Here is a 13,047-nt window from a genome sequence, read left to right as displayed (position 1 = left end):
AAGATCTACATCACTCACTTCACCTCTCTACAAAGGAAAAAGGACTGTAAGCTGTCTAAACTCCTACCTGCCACATGGGGCCACAACCGTGGTACCCCTAACCCACCCAGCAATATCGTCAATCTATCCAACCACACACTCAGCCCAGAAGAAACGTCTGTCCTATCTCAGGGACTCTCTTTCTGCCCTGCCACCCCCACCAACATGATACAGTTCTGCGGCAATCTGGAAGCCTACTTTCGCCGTCTCCGACTCAAAGAATACTTTCCGGACAACACTGAACAGAGCACTGATACACAGTTACCCTCCCACCAACAGCACAAAAAGAAGAACTCCACATGGACTCCTCCTGAGGGTCGAAATGACAGTCTGGACCTATACATTGAATGCTTCCGCAGACGTGCACAGGCAGAAATTGTGGAAAAACAACATCGCTTGCCTCATAACCTAAGTCATGCAGAATGCAATGCCATCCACAGCCTCAGAAACCATCCTGACATTATAATCAAAGAGGCTGATAAAGGAGGTGCTGTTGTCATCATGAACAGGTCTGACTACCAAAAGGAGGCCGCCAGACAACTCTCCAACACCAAATTCTACAGGCCACTTCCCTCAGATCCCACTGAGGAATACACTAAGAAACTGAACCATCTACTCAGGACACTCCCTACACTAACACCGGAACAAATCAACATACCCTTAGAGCCCCGACCAGGGCTATTCTATCTACTGCCCAAAATCCACAAACCTGGAAATCCTGGATGCCCCATCATCTCGGGCATTGGAACTCTCACTGAAGGACTGTCTGGATATGTGGACTCTCTACTCAGACCCTATGCCACCAGCACTCCCAGCTATCTCCGTGACACCACTGATTTCCTGAGGAAACTACAATGCATTGGTGACCTTCCAGAAAACACCATCCTGGCCACCATGGATGTAGAGGCTCTCTACACAAACATCCCACACGCTGATGGAATACAAGCTGTCAGGAACAGTATCCCTGATGATGCCACAGCACAACTGGTTGCTGAGCTCTGTGCCTTTATCCTCACACACAACTATTTCAAATTTGATGACAATATATATCTCCAGATCAGTGGCACCACTATGGGCACCCGCATGGCCCCACAATATGCCAACATTTTTATGGCTGACCTGGAACAACGCTTCCTCAGCTCCCATCCACTCACGCCCCTTCTCTACCTGTGCTACATTGATGACATCTTCATCATCTGGACCCATGGGAAGGAGACCCTGGAAAAATTCCACCACGATTTCAACGGCTTCCACCCCACCATCCACACCACCCTATACCGAAAACCTACCGACCGCTATGCCTACCTTCATGCCTCCAGCTTCCATCCCGGGCACACCACAAGATCCATTGTCTACAGCCAACCACTGAGGTACAACCGCATCTCCTCTAACCCCCCAGACAGAGACCAACACCTACAAAATCTCCACCAAGCATTCTCAAAACTACAGTACCCACACGAGGAAATAAGGAGACAGATCAACAGAGCCAGACGTGTACCCAGAAGCCTCCTACTGCAAGACAAACCCAAGAAAGAAACCAACAGGACTCCACTGGCCATCACATACAGTCCCCAGCTAAAACCCCTCCAGCGCATCCTCAGGGATCTACAACCCATCCTGGACAATGATCCCACACTTTCACAGGCTTTGGGTGGCAGGCCAGTCCTCGCCCACAGACAACCTGCCAACCTGAAGCATATTCTCACCAGTAACTGCACACCGCACCATAGTAACTCTAGCTCAGGAACCAATCCATGCAACAAACCTCGATGCCAACTCTGCCCACATATCTACACCAGCGACACCATCACAGGACCTAACCAGATCAGCCACACCATCACCGGTTCATTCACCTGCACGTCCACCAATGTAATATATGCCATCATATGCCAGCAATGCCCCTCTGCTATGTACATCGGCCAAACTGGACACTCTCTAAGGAAAAGGATAAATGGACACTAATCAGATATTAGGAATGGCAATATACAAAAACCTGTAGGAGAACACTTCAACCTCCCTGGACACACAATAGCAGATCTTAAGGTGGCCATCCTGCAGCAAAAAAACTGCAGGACCAGACTTCAAAGAGAAACTGCTGAGCTCCAGTTCATCTGCAAATTTGACACCATCAGCTCAAGATTAAACAAAGACTGTGAATGGCTTGCCAAACTATACAACCAGTTTCTCCTCCCTTGGTTTTCACTCAACTGCTAGAACAGGGCCTCATCCTCCCTGATTGAACTAACCTCGTTAGCTCTAGCTTGCTTCTTGCTTGAATATATAAACCTGCCCCTGGAAATTTCCACTACTGCATCCGAAGAAGTGGATATTCACCCACGAAAGCTCATGCTGCAAAACGTCTGTTAGTCTATAAGGTGCCACAGGATTCTTTGCTGCTTTCACAAGCAGTTGGGTTTTGGGTTCGGGTTCCAGCGTATCCATCAACGGCTGGGCCGAAGGGCTCCCCTCGGTCGCTCCCTCCTCCTCCTCGGCACTGTCGCTGATGTAGCCCTTTCTCCGCGGATGGTCAAAGACCCTCAGGGTGAAGACAGAGTCCAAAGTTCTCACGGGGGTGGTGAAGGAGTCCAGGTTTCCTCTCAGCAGCCTTCCCACGATTTCTAAAATATGTGTCCTTGGTGAGAGATGGCCTCGTCCATCCAGCGCTGGGACTTATGAGGTGATGGTGCTGCACTCTGATTGGCAGAGGGCGCTGGGAGGAGTTCTTAGTGGGGTCAAATGGCCCACTCCCGGACGGGTCACCCTGCCCCAGAACTCGCCCTGATTGGTCAGAATCTCCTCTTGGGGTGGTCCTGTCAGGACAAAACCGATCCTAATTGGTTGACGGCAGTGAGAGGAGTTCTTAGAGGGGTCACAAGACACACGTCGGGATGGGTCACCCTCCCACCCCAGAGCTCGCCCTGATTGGTCAAATATCCTCTTGGGGGGGTCCTTCCAGGAGGAAACCCATCCTGATTGGTAGAGGGTGGTGGGAGGAGTTCTTAGAGGGGTCACATGACACACCTGGCTTCCAGTCATGTGGCCGCCTTGACCACGAAGTAATACCTGCATGGGGCGGGACTTCCGGTGACAGGTGGGAGGGACTAAGGTGTCATGGGGCGGGGTTAGGGTTTGATTAATGGTGGGGCCTGTCTACTGCTGCCGGGTGCTGAGTATGTCCAGGCAGAACCGGAGCCAGTGTCCATGTCCAGGCCAGAGGTCGAAGCCGGGTGGTCAGAAGTACGAGCCAAAGTCCATATCCACGCAAAGGTCGAAGCCATGTAGTCGAAATCGGAGGGGTTGGGGAAGATCAGGAGGAGGAGGAGGAGGCAGTGATGGAGCGGGTGGATGGAGGGCCTGGAGCGAGGCTAGAGAAAGGCAAGGAGAATACTGAGCCGGGGTTCATAACCCAAATCTGGAGCCAAGAAGGATCACGCCAAAGTCATAGCCAGAGACCGGAGCCAAGAGTCCAGCCAGAGTCAACAGCGAGAAACCGGACGGCAGGGCAGGGCAGGGCAGGGGGTACATGCGGGCGGGAATGAGGATGACTTACTGGAGGCCTGGAGACCCCTCATCAGGAGACTCCCTTCCTAGCAATAACAGAAGGACAGCGGGATGACAAAGATGTCTCTGAGCCTGGGGACCAAGCCAAGGGGAGCTCCCATCCAGGCTGTTTGCCAGGACTCCGTCACTCTCCCTGTTCATTTCACACTCTCAGACCCCCTAGCCAGAGGGGAGAATAAAGGGCAGAAAGTGAAGGTGCCCCTGGGGGAAAGGCTCTAGGCTGGGACCCAGTCCACTTCCCAAATCTACACCCAGGATTGTGTGACCAGGCCCACAGCCCTTCCTCTGCGTCTCATTTCCCACCTGCCAGATGGGGAGGCTCCTCCCCTGCCCCAGGGTGTTCGGGGGGAGTTTCATTCCTGGCTGGGAAGGGTTCAGATACCAGGTGGGTGGATTGGGCCCCGGGTGGGGGATGGTCGGACATTCGCTGCATCCGGGGGGAAAGGGGCCATGGGAAGGTCTGAGCAGTGACGACGGGGGAGGGGCTCCATGTCAGGCCACCCCTCCCAGACTGCAATGGCTATTGAGCATAACCCCTGGCTCTGCGGATGCTCTCACTTCTGGGCCAGCCCCACAGCCTGATTCTTCCCAACCAGTATCTGGCCTGTCCCCAGCCCCAGGGGTCGGGGTGGGGCAGGGTGTCCAGAGCGAGGTGCTCGGCCTTGTTTTCTCTCAGTGCTGCGGCTCTATGGCCGCTCCCCCCAGCCCTTCCCCCCAGGCACAGTGAGACAGAGCAGTACCTGCGGCAGGGGGTGGGAGCTGGTCATGCAAAGAGGGGGGGTCTTCAATGCTGCCCCACGGAGCACAGCCACTGCAGGGCTTCGGGCACCTGGCCCAAGACCCTGATATTAAATAGTTGGACCATGAGGTTGGCTGTAATGTCCCCCTGTTGCAAGGGAACAAGGATCAATCAGAGACTCCGACACCCACGAGAACGAAGGGTATTAACGGCACCGGGAGCCAGCAACATTTCCTCCCCACGTCTGAGGGACAGATTCCCCCACCCAACCCCCGAGACGAAATCTTCTCTCTTCTCTAGTGACTTCCATCCCCTCTCCCACCATTGTGGAATGAACTCCTGCCCCCAATCCTCTCAGTCCCCTGAGAGCTGTGCTACCTCCCAACCCAGCTGGGGATTCAGCTCCGCTCCCCAGAGTCCCCTCAGCCACCCTCGCCCCCTCCAGCTGAGGGGCTGGGAGGCTTTGGGCAGTAATGCCGGGGGGTGAGAAGAAGTGGACACCTTTCCCCAAGGGATCCCCATGTCCTTAACGTGATGCCATGGGCAGTGGCTCTGGTGAATGGGGCACTTAAGCAGCCTCTGCTGCCTGACTCCTCCAGTTCTCCCGTAGCAGGTGGTGGCTGGGATAACACGATACCAGAGCTCTAGGAACCGGCCTGAGGCCCGGAGGGGGATGAAAGGCTCACAGAGGTGGCTAGGGGAGTTGGCAGCCCCTAGCATGAGCAATGGCAGTGTGTCGTGCTGATGTGACGCCTGTTAGGAAATAGCCTTGCTGGGGAGCTGGGTCGGCCCTGCTTTGAGCTGCTCAGGGCACAAGCTGGCTCTGACCAATGGTACCTGCCTGGGTTCATCCTCTCCTTGCTCCCTGGTCAGCACATGGGGATGGGATGGGAGTGATTTTCAATGACCTGAAGGTGAAAGGCCCTGGGGGTCTCTCCCCAGTGACCCCTCTTTGGTTACCTTGTCCTCTAGCAGCTGGCCGGCTTCCCCCAAGATGGAATAGGTCAGCACCAGGCCAGCCTGGCTGATGTGGAGGAGGTGGTGGTGGATGGCCAGCAGCCCCGCCTGGAGGAAAGATCTTTTCTGCTCCTCCGTGAAGAGCTCACCAAAGACCTAAAACCAAAAGAATCAGAGCCCTTACAATGGCCCAGAACCAGGCTCCAAATCCCTCGAGTGTCTCACAAGGTGGAGAAGAGTCCTGGGGCAGCCAACTTTTGGGGTCCCATGGACCGGGAACCCCCTTAAGTAGGAGGCTGCAGGCACTGAGGCCTCCAATAGCTCTTATGGAGCAGGATTCACCGCAGGTGCCATGAGATGCTGGCAATGTGTCTGCGCGCTCTGGAACCCAGCTCACACAGACAACGCAGGACCCCTGCTGCTCCCGGCAGCGATAGCTCCTGCAGCTCACCCGCTAGAGGTTTGGGGTCTTTTAGATCTGGTTCATTCCCACGCCTCACCCCACGGACATTCCCAGGAGCCTCACATATTCTGTGGAAATAAGGAGCAGGCTCTTGCCCTGTGTCCATGACACACTCACTGCAGCGGGACATAGCTCCACACCTGAGCTGCTGCAATGCACCGGCAGAAAGTCCTTACCTCTCCCACCCTGGCCAGGTTTCTATACCCCAGGCGCTCGGGGTCATGGAGCCCGTCCCGGCACCACAGGTCTGGTGCCTCTCTGGTGTTGAGCCCTGGGGGAGAAAGACACACCCATTGGGGAGGTTTGGCCTTCCACTTTCAGTGCCTGTTTCTTTTTGGGTGCACACTGGCCAGGCTCCTCCTGGCATCCGCGGCCCAATGGAATCGCAGGGTCCATGCCAGGCGGGTTAGTACCAGAAGGGGGATTTGTTTCAGCCATCACAGTAATCATGTGACCCTTACGGTCATTGTGCTCTGGGAGTGGGTGCCTGTTCATGGGGGTGTCTAATACTGAGAACCCCGCACACCCATAGGCGGCAGGTTTGTATAATTTTTGGTGGGGCCCAAAATGGTGGTGCCCCCCCGCTCCTCCCGCCCTGTAAGCCGATATAAAATGAAGCTACAATGCATCAGTGCCACAAGATTACAAAGGTCAATTAAAAGTGGAAAGTCAGAAGCAGCACTTGCCTACTTCAATATACAGTATTATATTTTGTTGCACCTGTTGTGATGAAGTGGGAATGTCCTTAATATTTTCTCTGAATACTGTATGGGTGCCTCAGTTTCCCCTGCAAGATGCCAACTGAAGGTGTTGGGGACAAAGATCAGGTGGCTTCCTTGTCCGGAAGAGACACAGAGGCCAGAGGAGGGAGTGTCAGTTTGGAGCTGGCTGGGGAAATGGGGAGAGACCCAGAACTTGGTTCTGGGCGCCCCACTCCGCAAGATGGACCTGACAGAGGGGTTCTGTTTTCTGGACCTACAAGCTCTGTCATCTAATAAACCTTCTGTTTTACTGTCTGGCTGAGAGTCACATCTGACTGCGGAGTTGGGGTGCAGGTTGCCCCAGGACCAGCCTGGGCAGACTCGCTGTGGAAAGTGCATGATGTGGAAGGGCATGCTGAATGCTCCGAGGTCAGACCCAGGAAGGTGTAAGCTTCTTGCCCTGGAGACAGTCTGCTCCGAGAGAGGAGGCTCCTCCAGAGTCCTGACTGGCTTTGTATGGAGTTGTTCCAAAGCATCACAGCATCCCCTTCCACACCGTGCACTTCCCAGAAGTCCGCACTTGCAGGCAGCCCAGAGCCCTCTGATTCCCGGCCGCGGCTGGGATTTAAAAGGCTCTGGGCTCCCCGCGCTTGCAGGCAGCCCAAAGCCTCTGACTCCCGGCTGCGGCTGGGATTTAAAAGGCTCTGGGCTCCCCGCGGCTGCAGGCAGCCCAGAGCCCTCTGACTCCCGGCCGCGGCTTGGATTTAAAAGGCTCTGGGCTCCCCACACTTGCAGGAAGCCCAGAGCCCTCTGATTCCTGGCCGCGGCTGGGATTTACAATGCTCTGGGCTCCCCACGGCTGCGGGCAGCGCAGAGCCCTCTGACTCCCGGTCGCAGCTGGGATTTAAAAGGGGCGAAACCTAGCTCCAACTATTGGTGGAGCAGAGCCCTTGACTGTAAATAGTCCTGGGGCTAAAGCCCCAGGAGCCCATATAAGTCGGCGCCCATGCCCACACCCACTGAAGTCAGGATCTGGCCCTGGCTACCCGACTGGTGACACCCTACAAGTTCTGTGTCCGTCCCCTGTGGTGCCTGCTCCTGCCCCTGCCCTCATGATGGGCTCTTTCCCTCCATGTGTTCCTGTCCCCTCATGAGCTGGCTGCCCCGTACGGGGGTGGGCTGATTTCCCTGGGCTGGGGGACAGAGCCAGGCTCTGAGATAAAGCAGCCGATTTCCCTGGCACTTTCACACTCATCTCCCTAATTCAGAGAGAGGGAGAGAGAAAGAGTCACCATCTAAGCTGGGGTCGTCTCAGAGGAGGAGGCTTCTTTCTGTAGGGTCCCATTGCCCAGCAGAGGGAGTCTCAAAGGAGGGGCCTTCTTTCTATTGGGGTTCCTCTTTCCCGCTACAGGGGGTCTAAGCAGAGAGGCCTTAGTTCTAGAGGCGTCCCAATGGCCAGCTGGAGCTAGTCTCCCAGAGGCTCGTCTCCATGGGGTCCCATTGCCCAGCTGGGTTTCTTACCCCTCTTCTGGAGCAGGAGCCTGTGCAGACAATAGATCCCACCCCTGGCTTGCCAACTGATGTCACTGGCTGGGTGGGATACACAGAGACCCAGCTGCAGCATGAATTCACCTGCCTTGGAGAAGGTGGAGGAGGTCTGGTGGAAGGAGGAGGAGAGGGGAATCCATCAACATTCTCCCTTCAGTTCCCCAGCGCCCCTGGACCTGAGCTCTGCTCCCACCCCTGTGTAGGAGGCGCTGGGGGAGAGGAGCGAGAGCCCTCTTCCTCTCTGCCCCCAAGGGAGCTCAGAGCAAAGGGAGCAGGGCAAGGGCCCTCGCTGAGCACTCGCTGCCTCGTTGCTCCAGAATAACAAGGGCCCTGAGGCCAGGCACGACCCTGCCAGCCAGCGGCCTATGGAACGCAGTCCCTTACGGACCCAGGGGGGACCATTTAGCCAGGGGATGATGAACTTGACTCTGCAGGATGCTGGGGTCAGAGGTCACTTACGTCAAATCCAGGCAGGGAGGTGGCAAACTGGAGCAGGGCCGCGCGGGTCTGTACGACCCTGGATCTCTCCTGGGTGTTGTTTGACAGGAGAGAGGGATGGACGTGCTGCGGGAGAAGGAGGCAGGGGAGGGTCAGCGGGCAGGCGTACATGCTCTACAAACCAGCCTCTCCCCCTCCCCAAGGGGCTGAGACTTTGTTCTCAGGGTGGAGTAGCCGAGCCCTGGTCGCAGAGCTTGAAAAGGGGGTTCAGTCTCTCAGGCCCCAGCCAGCCCTGGTGCTCACTGTTAGTGCTTAATGCAACCGTGCAGAGCTCTGGCTGACAGTCCCAGCTCCTTCCCCCTGCACTGGCAGCTCTGGGAACGTGTGGCCGGCTGGGTCCAAGCTGGGAGGACACAATGGAAACGTGGCACTTCTAGTCTCTCCTTTGCTACCCTCCCACAGGGCTCAGGGGCAATTCCACCCCAGACCGTCCATTCTACTCACCTCCAGGAGGTGCTGCAGCTTCTCCATGGTGGGGGTCTCTATTAGCCGGTCCCTGAGGATGGTGTCCAGGCTTTGCGAATAGCGGTTGTGCAGAGCCTGCAAGAAGAGGGAGCACCCGTCAGTCATGGGACATGGGGCTATACCAGTCAGGGGACAATTAGGAGGATTCTCCAGGAGTCCTGGCAAGACTCAAAAGGCACATCCTGGCCTCTCCCATTCACATCACTCCAGGGACACTTAGCAAGAGTTCATGGCCGGATGCTTGCTGCCTCATCAATCCTTGCACTTCGACAGTGTCTGCGGGGACCTTGGCCTGTGTGGGACAAATGTCCCCACTTTGGGGTGCCAGATAACAGAGGAGATGTGTCCCCCACATTGGGGGTGAGGGATTCTCTGGTGCAAGACCTCCTGCCTGGGTGGGGATGGAACAAGGAGCAGGACAGACTGGGTGGCAGCGCAGCTGGGGGATTTTTGTACCTCAGCTCTGCCCTGGAGGTGCTGCTGGATCACCAAGATGGTATCTTCCTCAGGGCACAAATCCTGCTCCTCCTCCTCCTCCTCACACTCCTCCTCTTCCTCCTCCTCAGGCCACGACACCTGGGAACTGGGGGTGTCTGCACCAGGGAAGGAAGGAGAAAGTTTAATCCCTTCTGCTGCTGGGGGGATGCAGTGGACAGAGAAGGCTCCATGTTTCCCCTTTTTCTGTAAGGAGCCCCATGGCAGCCAGGGCCCCACCCTGCCCCTCCCAGAGACGCCCTCAGCCCCATCAGCCTCAGGGCCCCGTGGCAGTCAGCTCCCCCGCCCCCAACATGATCAGGGGAGGCTGGAGCTCCCCGACTCCGCCCAGCATCTGCTGCCTTGGGGCATGGCTGTGCAACCCCCTCTGGTGTTAGTGGGGCTCACGTGGGTCAGTCCCGGCGCCTTGGCGAGCCGATGGGCACAGGGTGTTACTAGTCCCCCACCGCCCCAGTCCTCCCTTTCCCCTGGGTCTCCCCTCACCTCCAAAGAGGGAGCCTTCAAAGACAGGGCTGCCAGACCCCACGGAGGAGCTGCTGGCCCCGCAGGAGTATGCGGAGCTGCTGGTGTTTGTCACGCAGTCGCTCAACTCCTGCTCTGGGCTGGCAGGAGGCTCCTTCATGGCCAGGGTGGGGCTGGCAGGAGGCTTCTCAGTCGCCAGGGTGGGGATGGCGGGAGGCTCCTCAGTCGCCAAGCTGGGGCTGGAGGCTCCTCTATGGCCAGGGTGGGGCTGGCAGGAGGCTCCTCTGGGGCCAGGGCGGGGCTGGCGGGAGGCTCCTCTGGGGCCAGGGTGGGGCTGGAGCAGGGCCCCTCAGTTGCCATGGTGGTGGACGGCTCCTGATGGGCCCTGGGGCGCAGCTCCTGGCTCCTTGGCTTTCTGCAAAGGAAGCCCCAGAGCTGCCTTCTCCGGCTCCTGCCCTCTCCTGGCTCTCTCCTCCACAGCTGAACCCGGGGCCACCTCCATTTCAGCCCAGAAGGTGCCTCAGGGTCAGCTAGGGGAGCTGCTGTCTTCCGCCTCCTCCAGCAGGCGACGCAGCTCCTCTCCTTACTCCGGCCACAAGCCTCTTCCCCGCCCGTGGGGACAGAGGGGCCGCTCTCCTCCTGGGAAGGCTGGCTGATGTTTTCTGCTGGCTCTGGAGCCACCTGCCCGGCCTTCCTCCTGAGCATCCGCCTTATTCGCTCCATCCTGGAACAGAGTGGGGAGCAGCCATGAGTCTGGCTTCAAAGCAGCCTCTCATTAACGAGCCTGCCTGCTCCCCTGCCCACCTCCCCTCTGCTGAGGCAATTTCTCCTCCCGACACATCCCATCCCAGGGCACAGGAAACCTCAAGCTGGGGAACAAACCCTGACAAGGGATGGGCTGGGAGCCCTAGTGGTGGGATATTCCCACCACACTGGGGATGGCTCTGGAGAACTCCACTTACTTGCTCTAGATCGGATGGAGCTGGATGGCAGATGCTCAGGGTTGCTCCTCCATTCACCCTCCTCGATCTCCTGCACCCAGCTGGCCGGCAACGGGTGCCGCTCAATGCCCTGCCAGCAGGGCAAGGGGTAGAAACCAGAGATTGAAACTGGCTGTGAAAACAATACAATGCCACTAGCGGAACACTCCTGGGACACTCCATACCTGTACCCGGGGCCACCTCCATTTGGGCCCAGAAGGTGCCTCAGGGTCAGCTAGGGGAGCTGCTGTCTTCCTCCTCCTCCAGAAAGCCAGAGCTGGGAAGTGCCAGCAGGACTCGATTCCCAGTCTCCCTGGCTCCGAGTGTGACCTGTTGTAGTGACTGACGGATTTGCTCCTCGTCTCCCATCCAAAGCCAATAATACATCTCTGGGTTGGCAGTCATGAGTTAGACCTTCTCAGCACCCCTCTGTCTCCCGCAGCCCTCAGCTGTTCCTTGGACTGCGGTGGCTTGGACGGTAACAGGAATGGATATTGTTACTGGCTCACTGGGTGGTTCTAGCCAATGAGGGTCTCAGTCTAGCCTCAGAGGCCCACACCCCCAGATACTACAGGTCAGGATGGATTGATTTCATTCCAAATGTTTTGTAGTTGTATTTTTGAGTTATTTTCCTAATGAGAGATTGATTCTCATGAAATTCTTAGTGGTGGCCGATGACAGCAATGGTCTCAAGTTGCACTGTGGAAGGCTTAGCTTGGCTATTAGGAAACACTAGTTCACTAGGAGGGTGGTGAAGCCCTGGAATGCGTTCCCTAGGGAGGTGGTGGAATCTCCATCCTTACAAGTTTTTAAAGGTCAGCTTGACAAAGCCCTGGCTGGGATGATGAAGTTGGGGTTGGTCCTGCTTTGAGTAGGGGGGTTGGACTAGATACCTCCTGAGGTCTGTTCCAGCCCTAGTCTTCTATGATGCTAGGAATAGGGATCCATTCAAACATGTTGACTTGCTGGTTTTGCAGGACACAGAAAAACAAAAAGGTTGACTGAACCATTTGTTTTCCTTTCAAACAAACTGAGGTAAAGAAGTATCTCTAGTTCGTGCACTGAACTGATTGTTCCTGCTCATAATGTCCTTCCAGATTTTAGAAGTAGTAGCTCACACCTCCTCCTCTCTAGCGTTTATTCATATATTACAAGGGGAAAAGAAGCCTTCATCGTTTTCGAACCCCCAATCAATTTCTTACATTTGAATGAAGTAGCTACATCAACTGGAATGAAGAAAATATTCTTTCTGCACCCGCAGAAGAGGCTAGTGCTGCCAAAATCTGGCTGAGTGTTTCAATAACTTCTGGACCCCCAGGTGCTTACGCAATGACTTCAAACAGTTCAGTGCTTTGACTTCCTCTGACACTTGGCAGCAAACATGGATTTCTTCATATATGTAGTTATTTAAATTACTTTAATAGGCTGGAGCAACTAGAGGCCTTAATATCACTTGTCATCGTTTCAAATTTTATACTGGATAAGTTTTAAAAAAAAACTTTTTCAATATAAATTTAAAAAACCCAGTTTAAATAAAAAAAAATCTCTTTTGGGGGCGGGGTTTGGGTTGTGAAAAAGCCATTGATTGGTCTTGCCCTTGATTTTAGAAGAACTACTTCATCTGAGAGAATCAGAAACTGCTTGTAATCTGTTCAAGGAGAGGAGGCAGCAAAATTCATCCTAGCAGTAATTTGTTGGGCCTTATTTGCTCAGTCTTAAACAAACAAGTGTGCAAAACTCTAGCTAGTCTCTTTTATGTAGGCCCAGCTAAGAGGTGGTGGGAGGGGCAGGAATGCTGTCTCCGTCCCGGATCCAGTAGCAATTGCACAGGATATTGCCACAAAACCTACATTTTACTGCCAAACTCTCTAAGCCATTCCTCTTCTGCGCTTCCTGGTTTCTAACTTTCAAATCCACAAAACCTTCCCCTTGACAGTCACTGCCCAGGCAGTGCAGCAGGCAGAGGAACCTGAGCAGTAACATTGTGACACCAGAGGTAACTCAGCCACCTGTCGCTCCCTGACTCCACTAACCCTGAGCATAAACCCGAAGCCTGAGCCCTGCCTTGGGCATCGCTTCCACGGAAACCTGCAGGTTCATTTACTGACTTATGCAAATCACCTGTGGAGAGTTAGCACT

At 55.4% G+C, this 13,047-nt stretch overlaps 1 protein-coding gene across 2 annotated transcripts; it reads right to left on the bottom strand.

The window, feature by feature from the left end:
• Nucleotides 1-3,056: 3,056 nt before the first annotated feature.
• Nucleotides 3,057-11,094, bottom strand: LOC120398052 (maestro heat-like repeat-containing protein family member 7). 2 transcript variants are annotated; one of them, XM_039525001.1, is made up of 10 exons: nt 10,891-11,094; nt 9,950-10,652; nt 9,428-9,564; nt 8,951-9,046; nt 8,468-8,572; nt 7,982-8,117; nt 5,936-6,030; nt 5,300-5,452; nt 4,341-4,486; nt 3,057-3,404 (listed from the first exon to the last, which is right to left on the bottom strand). In XM_039525001.1, exons 2-9 carry the CDS (start codon nt 10,086-10,088, stop codon nt 4,385-4,387), a joined length of 963 nt encoding a protein of 320 aa, XP_039380935.1. In that variant the 5' UTR covers nt 10,089-10,652; nt 10,891-11,094; the 3' UTR covers nt 3,057-3,404; nt 4,341-4,384. The 2 variants fall into 2 exon arrangements, with proteins under 2 accessions (XP_039380935.1, XP_039380936.1); XM_039525002.1 differs by lacking the exon at nt 8,468-8,572.
• Between the last annotated feature and the right edge of the window lie 1,953 nt (nt 11,095-13,047).

This window comes from Mauremys reevesii, linkage group 2 (assembly GCF_016161935.1).
Source record: "Mauremys reevesii isolate NIE-2019 linkage group 2, ASM1616193v1, whole genome shotgun sequence".
In the NCBI taxonomy this organism is placed as follows: domain Eukaryota; kingdom Metazoa; phylum Chordata; order Testudines; family Geoemydidae; genus Mauremys; species Mauremys reevesii.
This window is presented reverse-complemented; position numbering and strand designations above follow the sequence as displayed.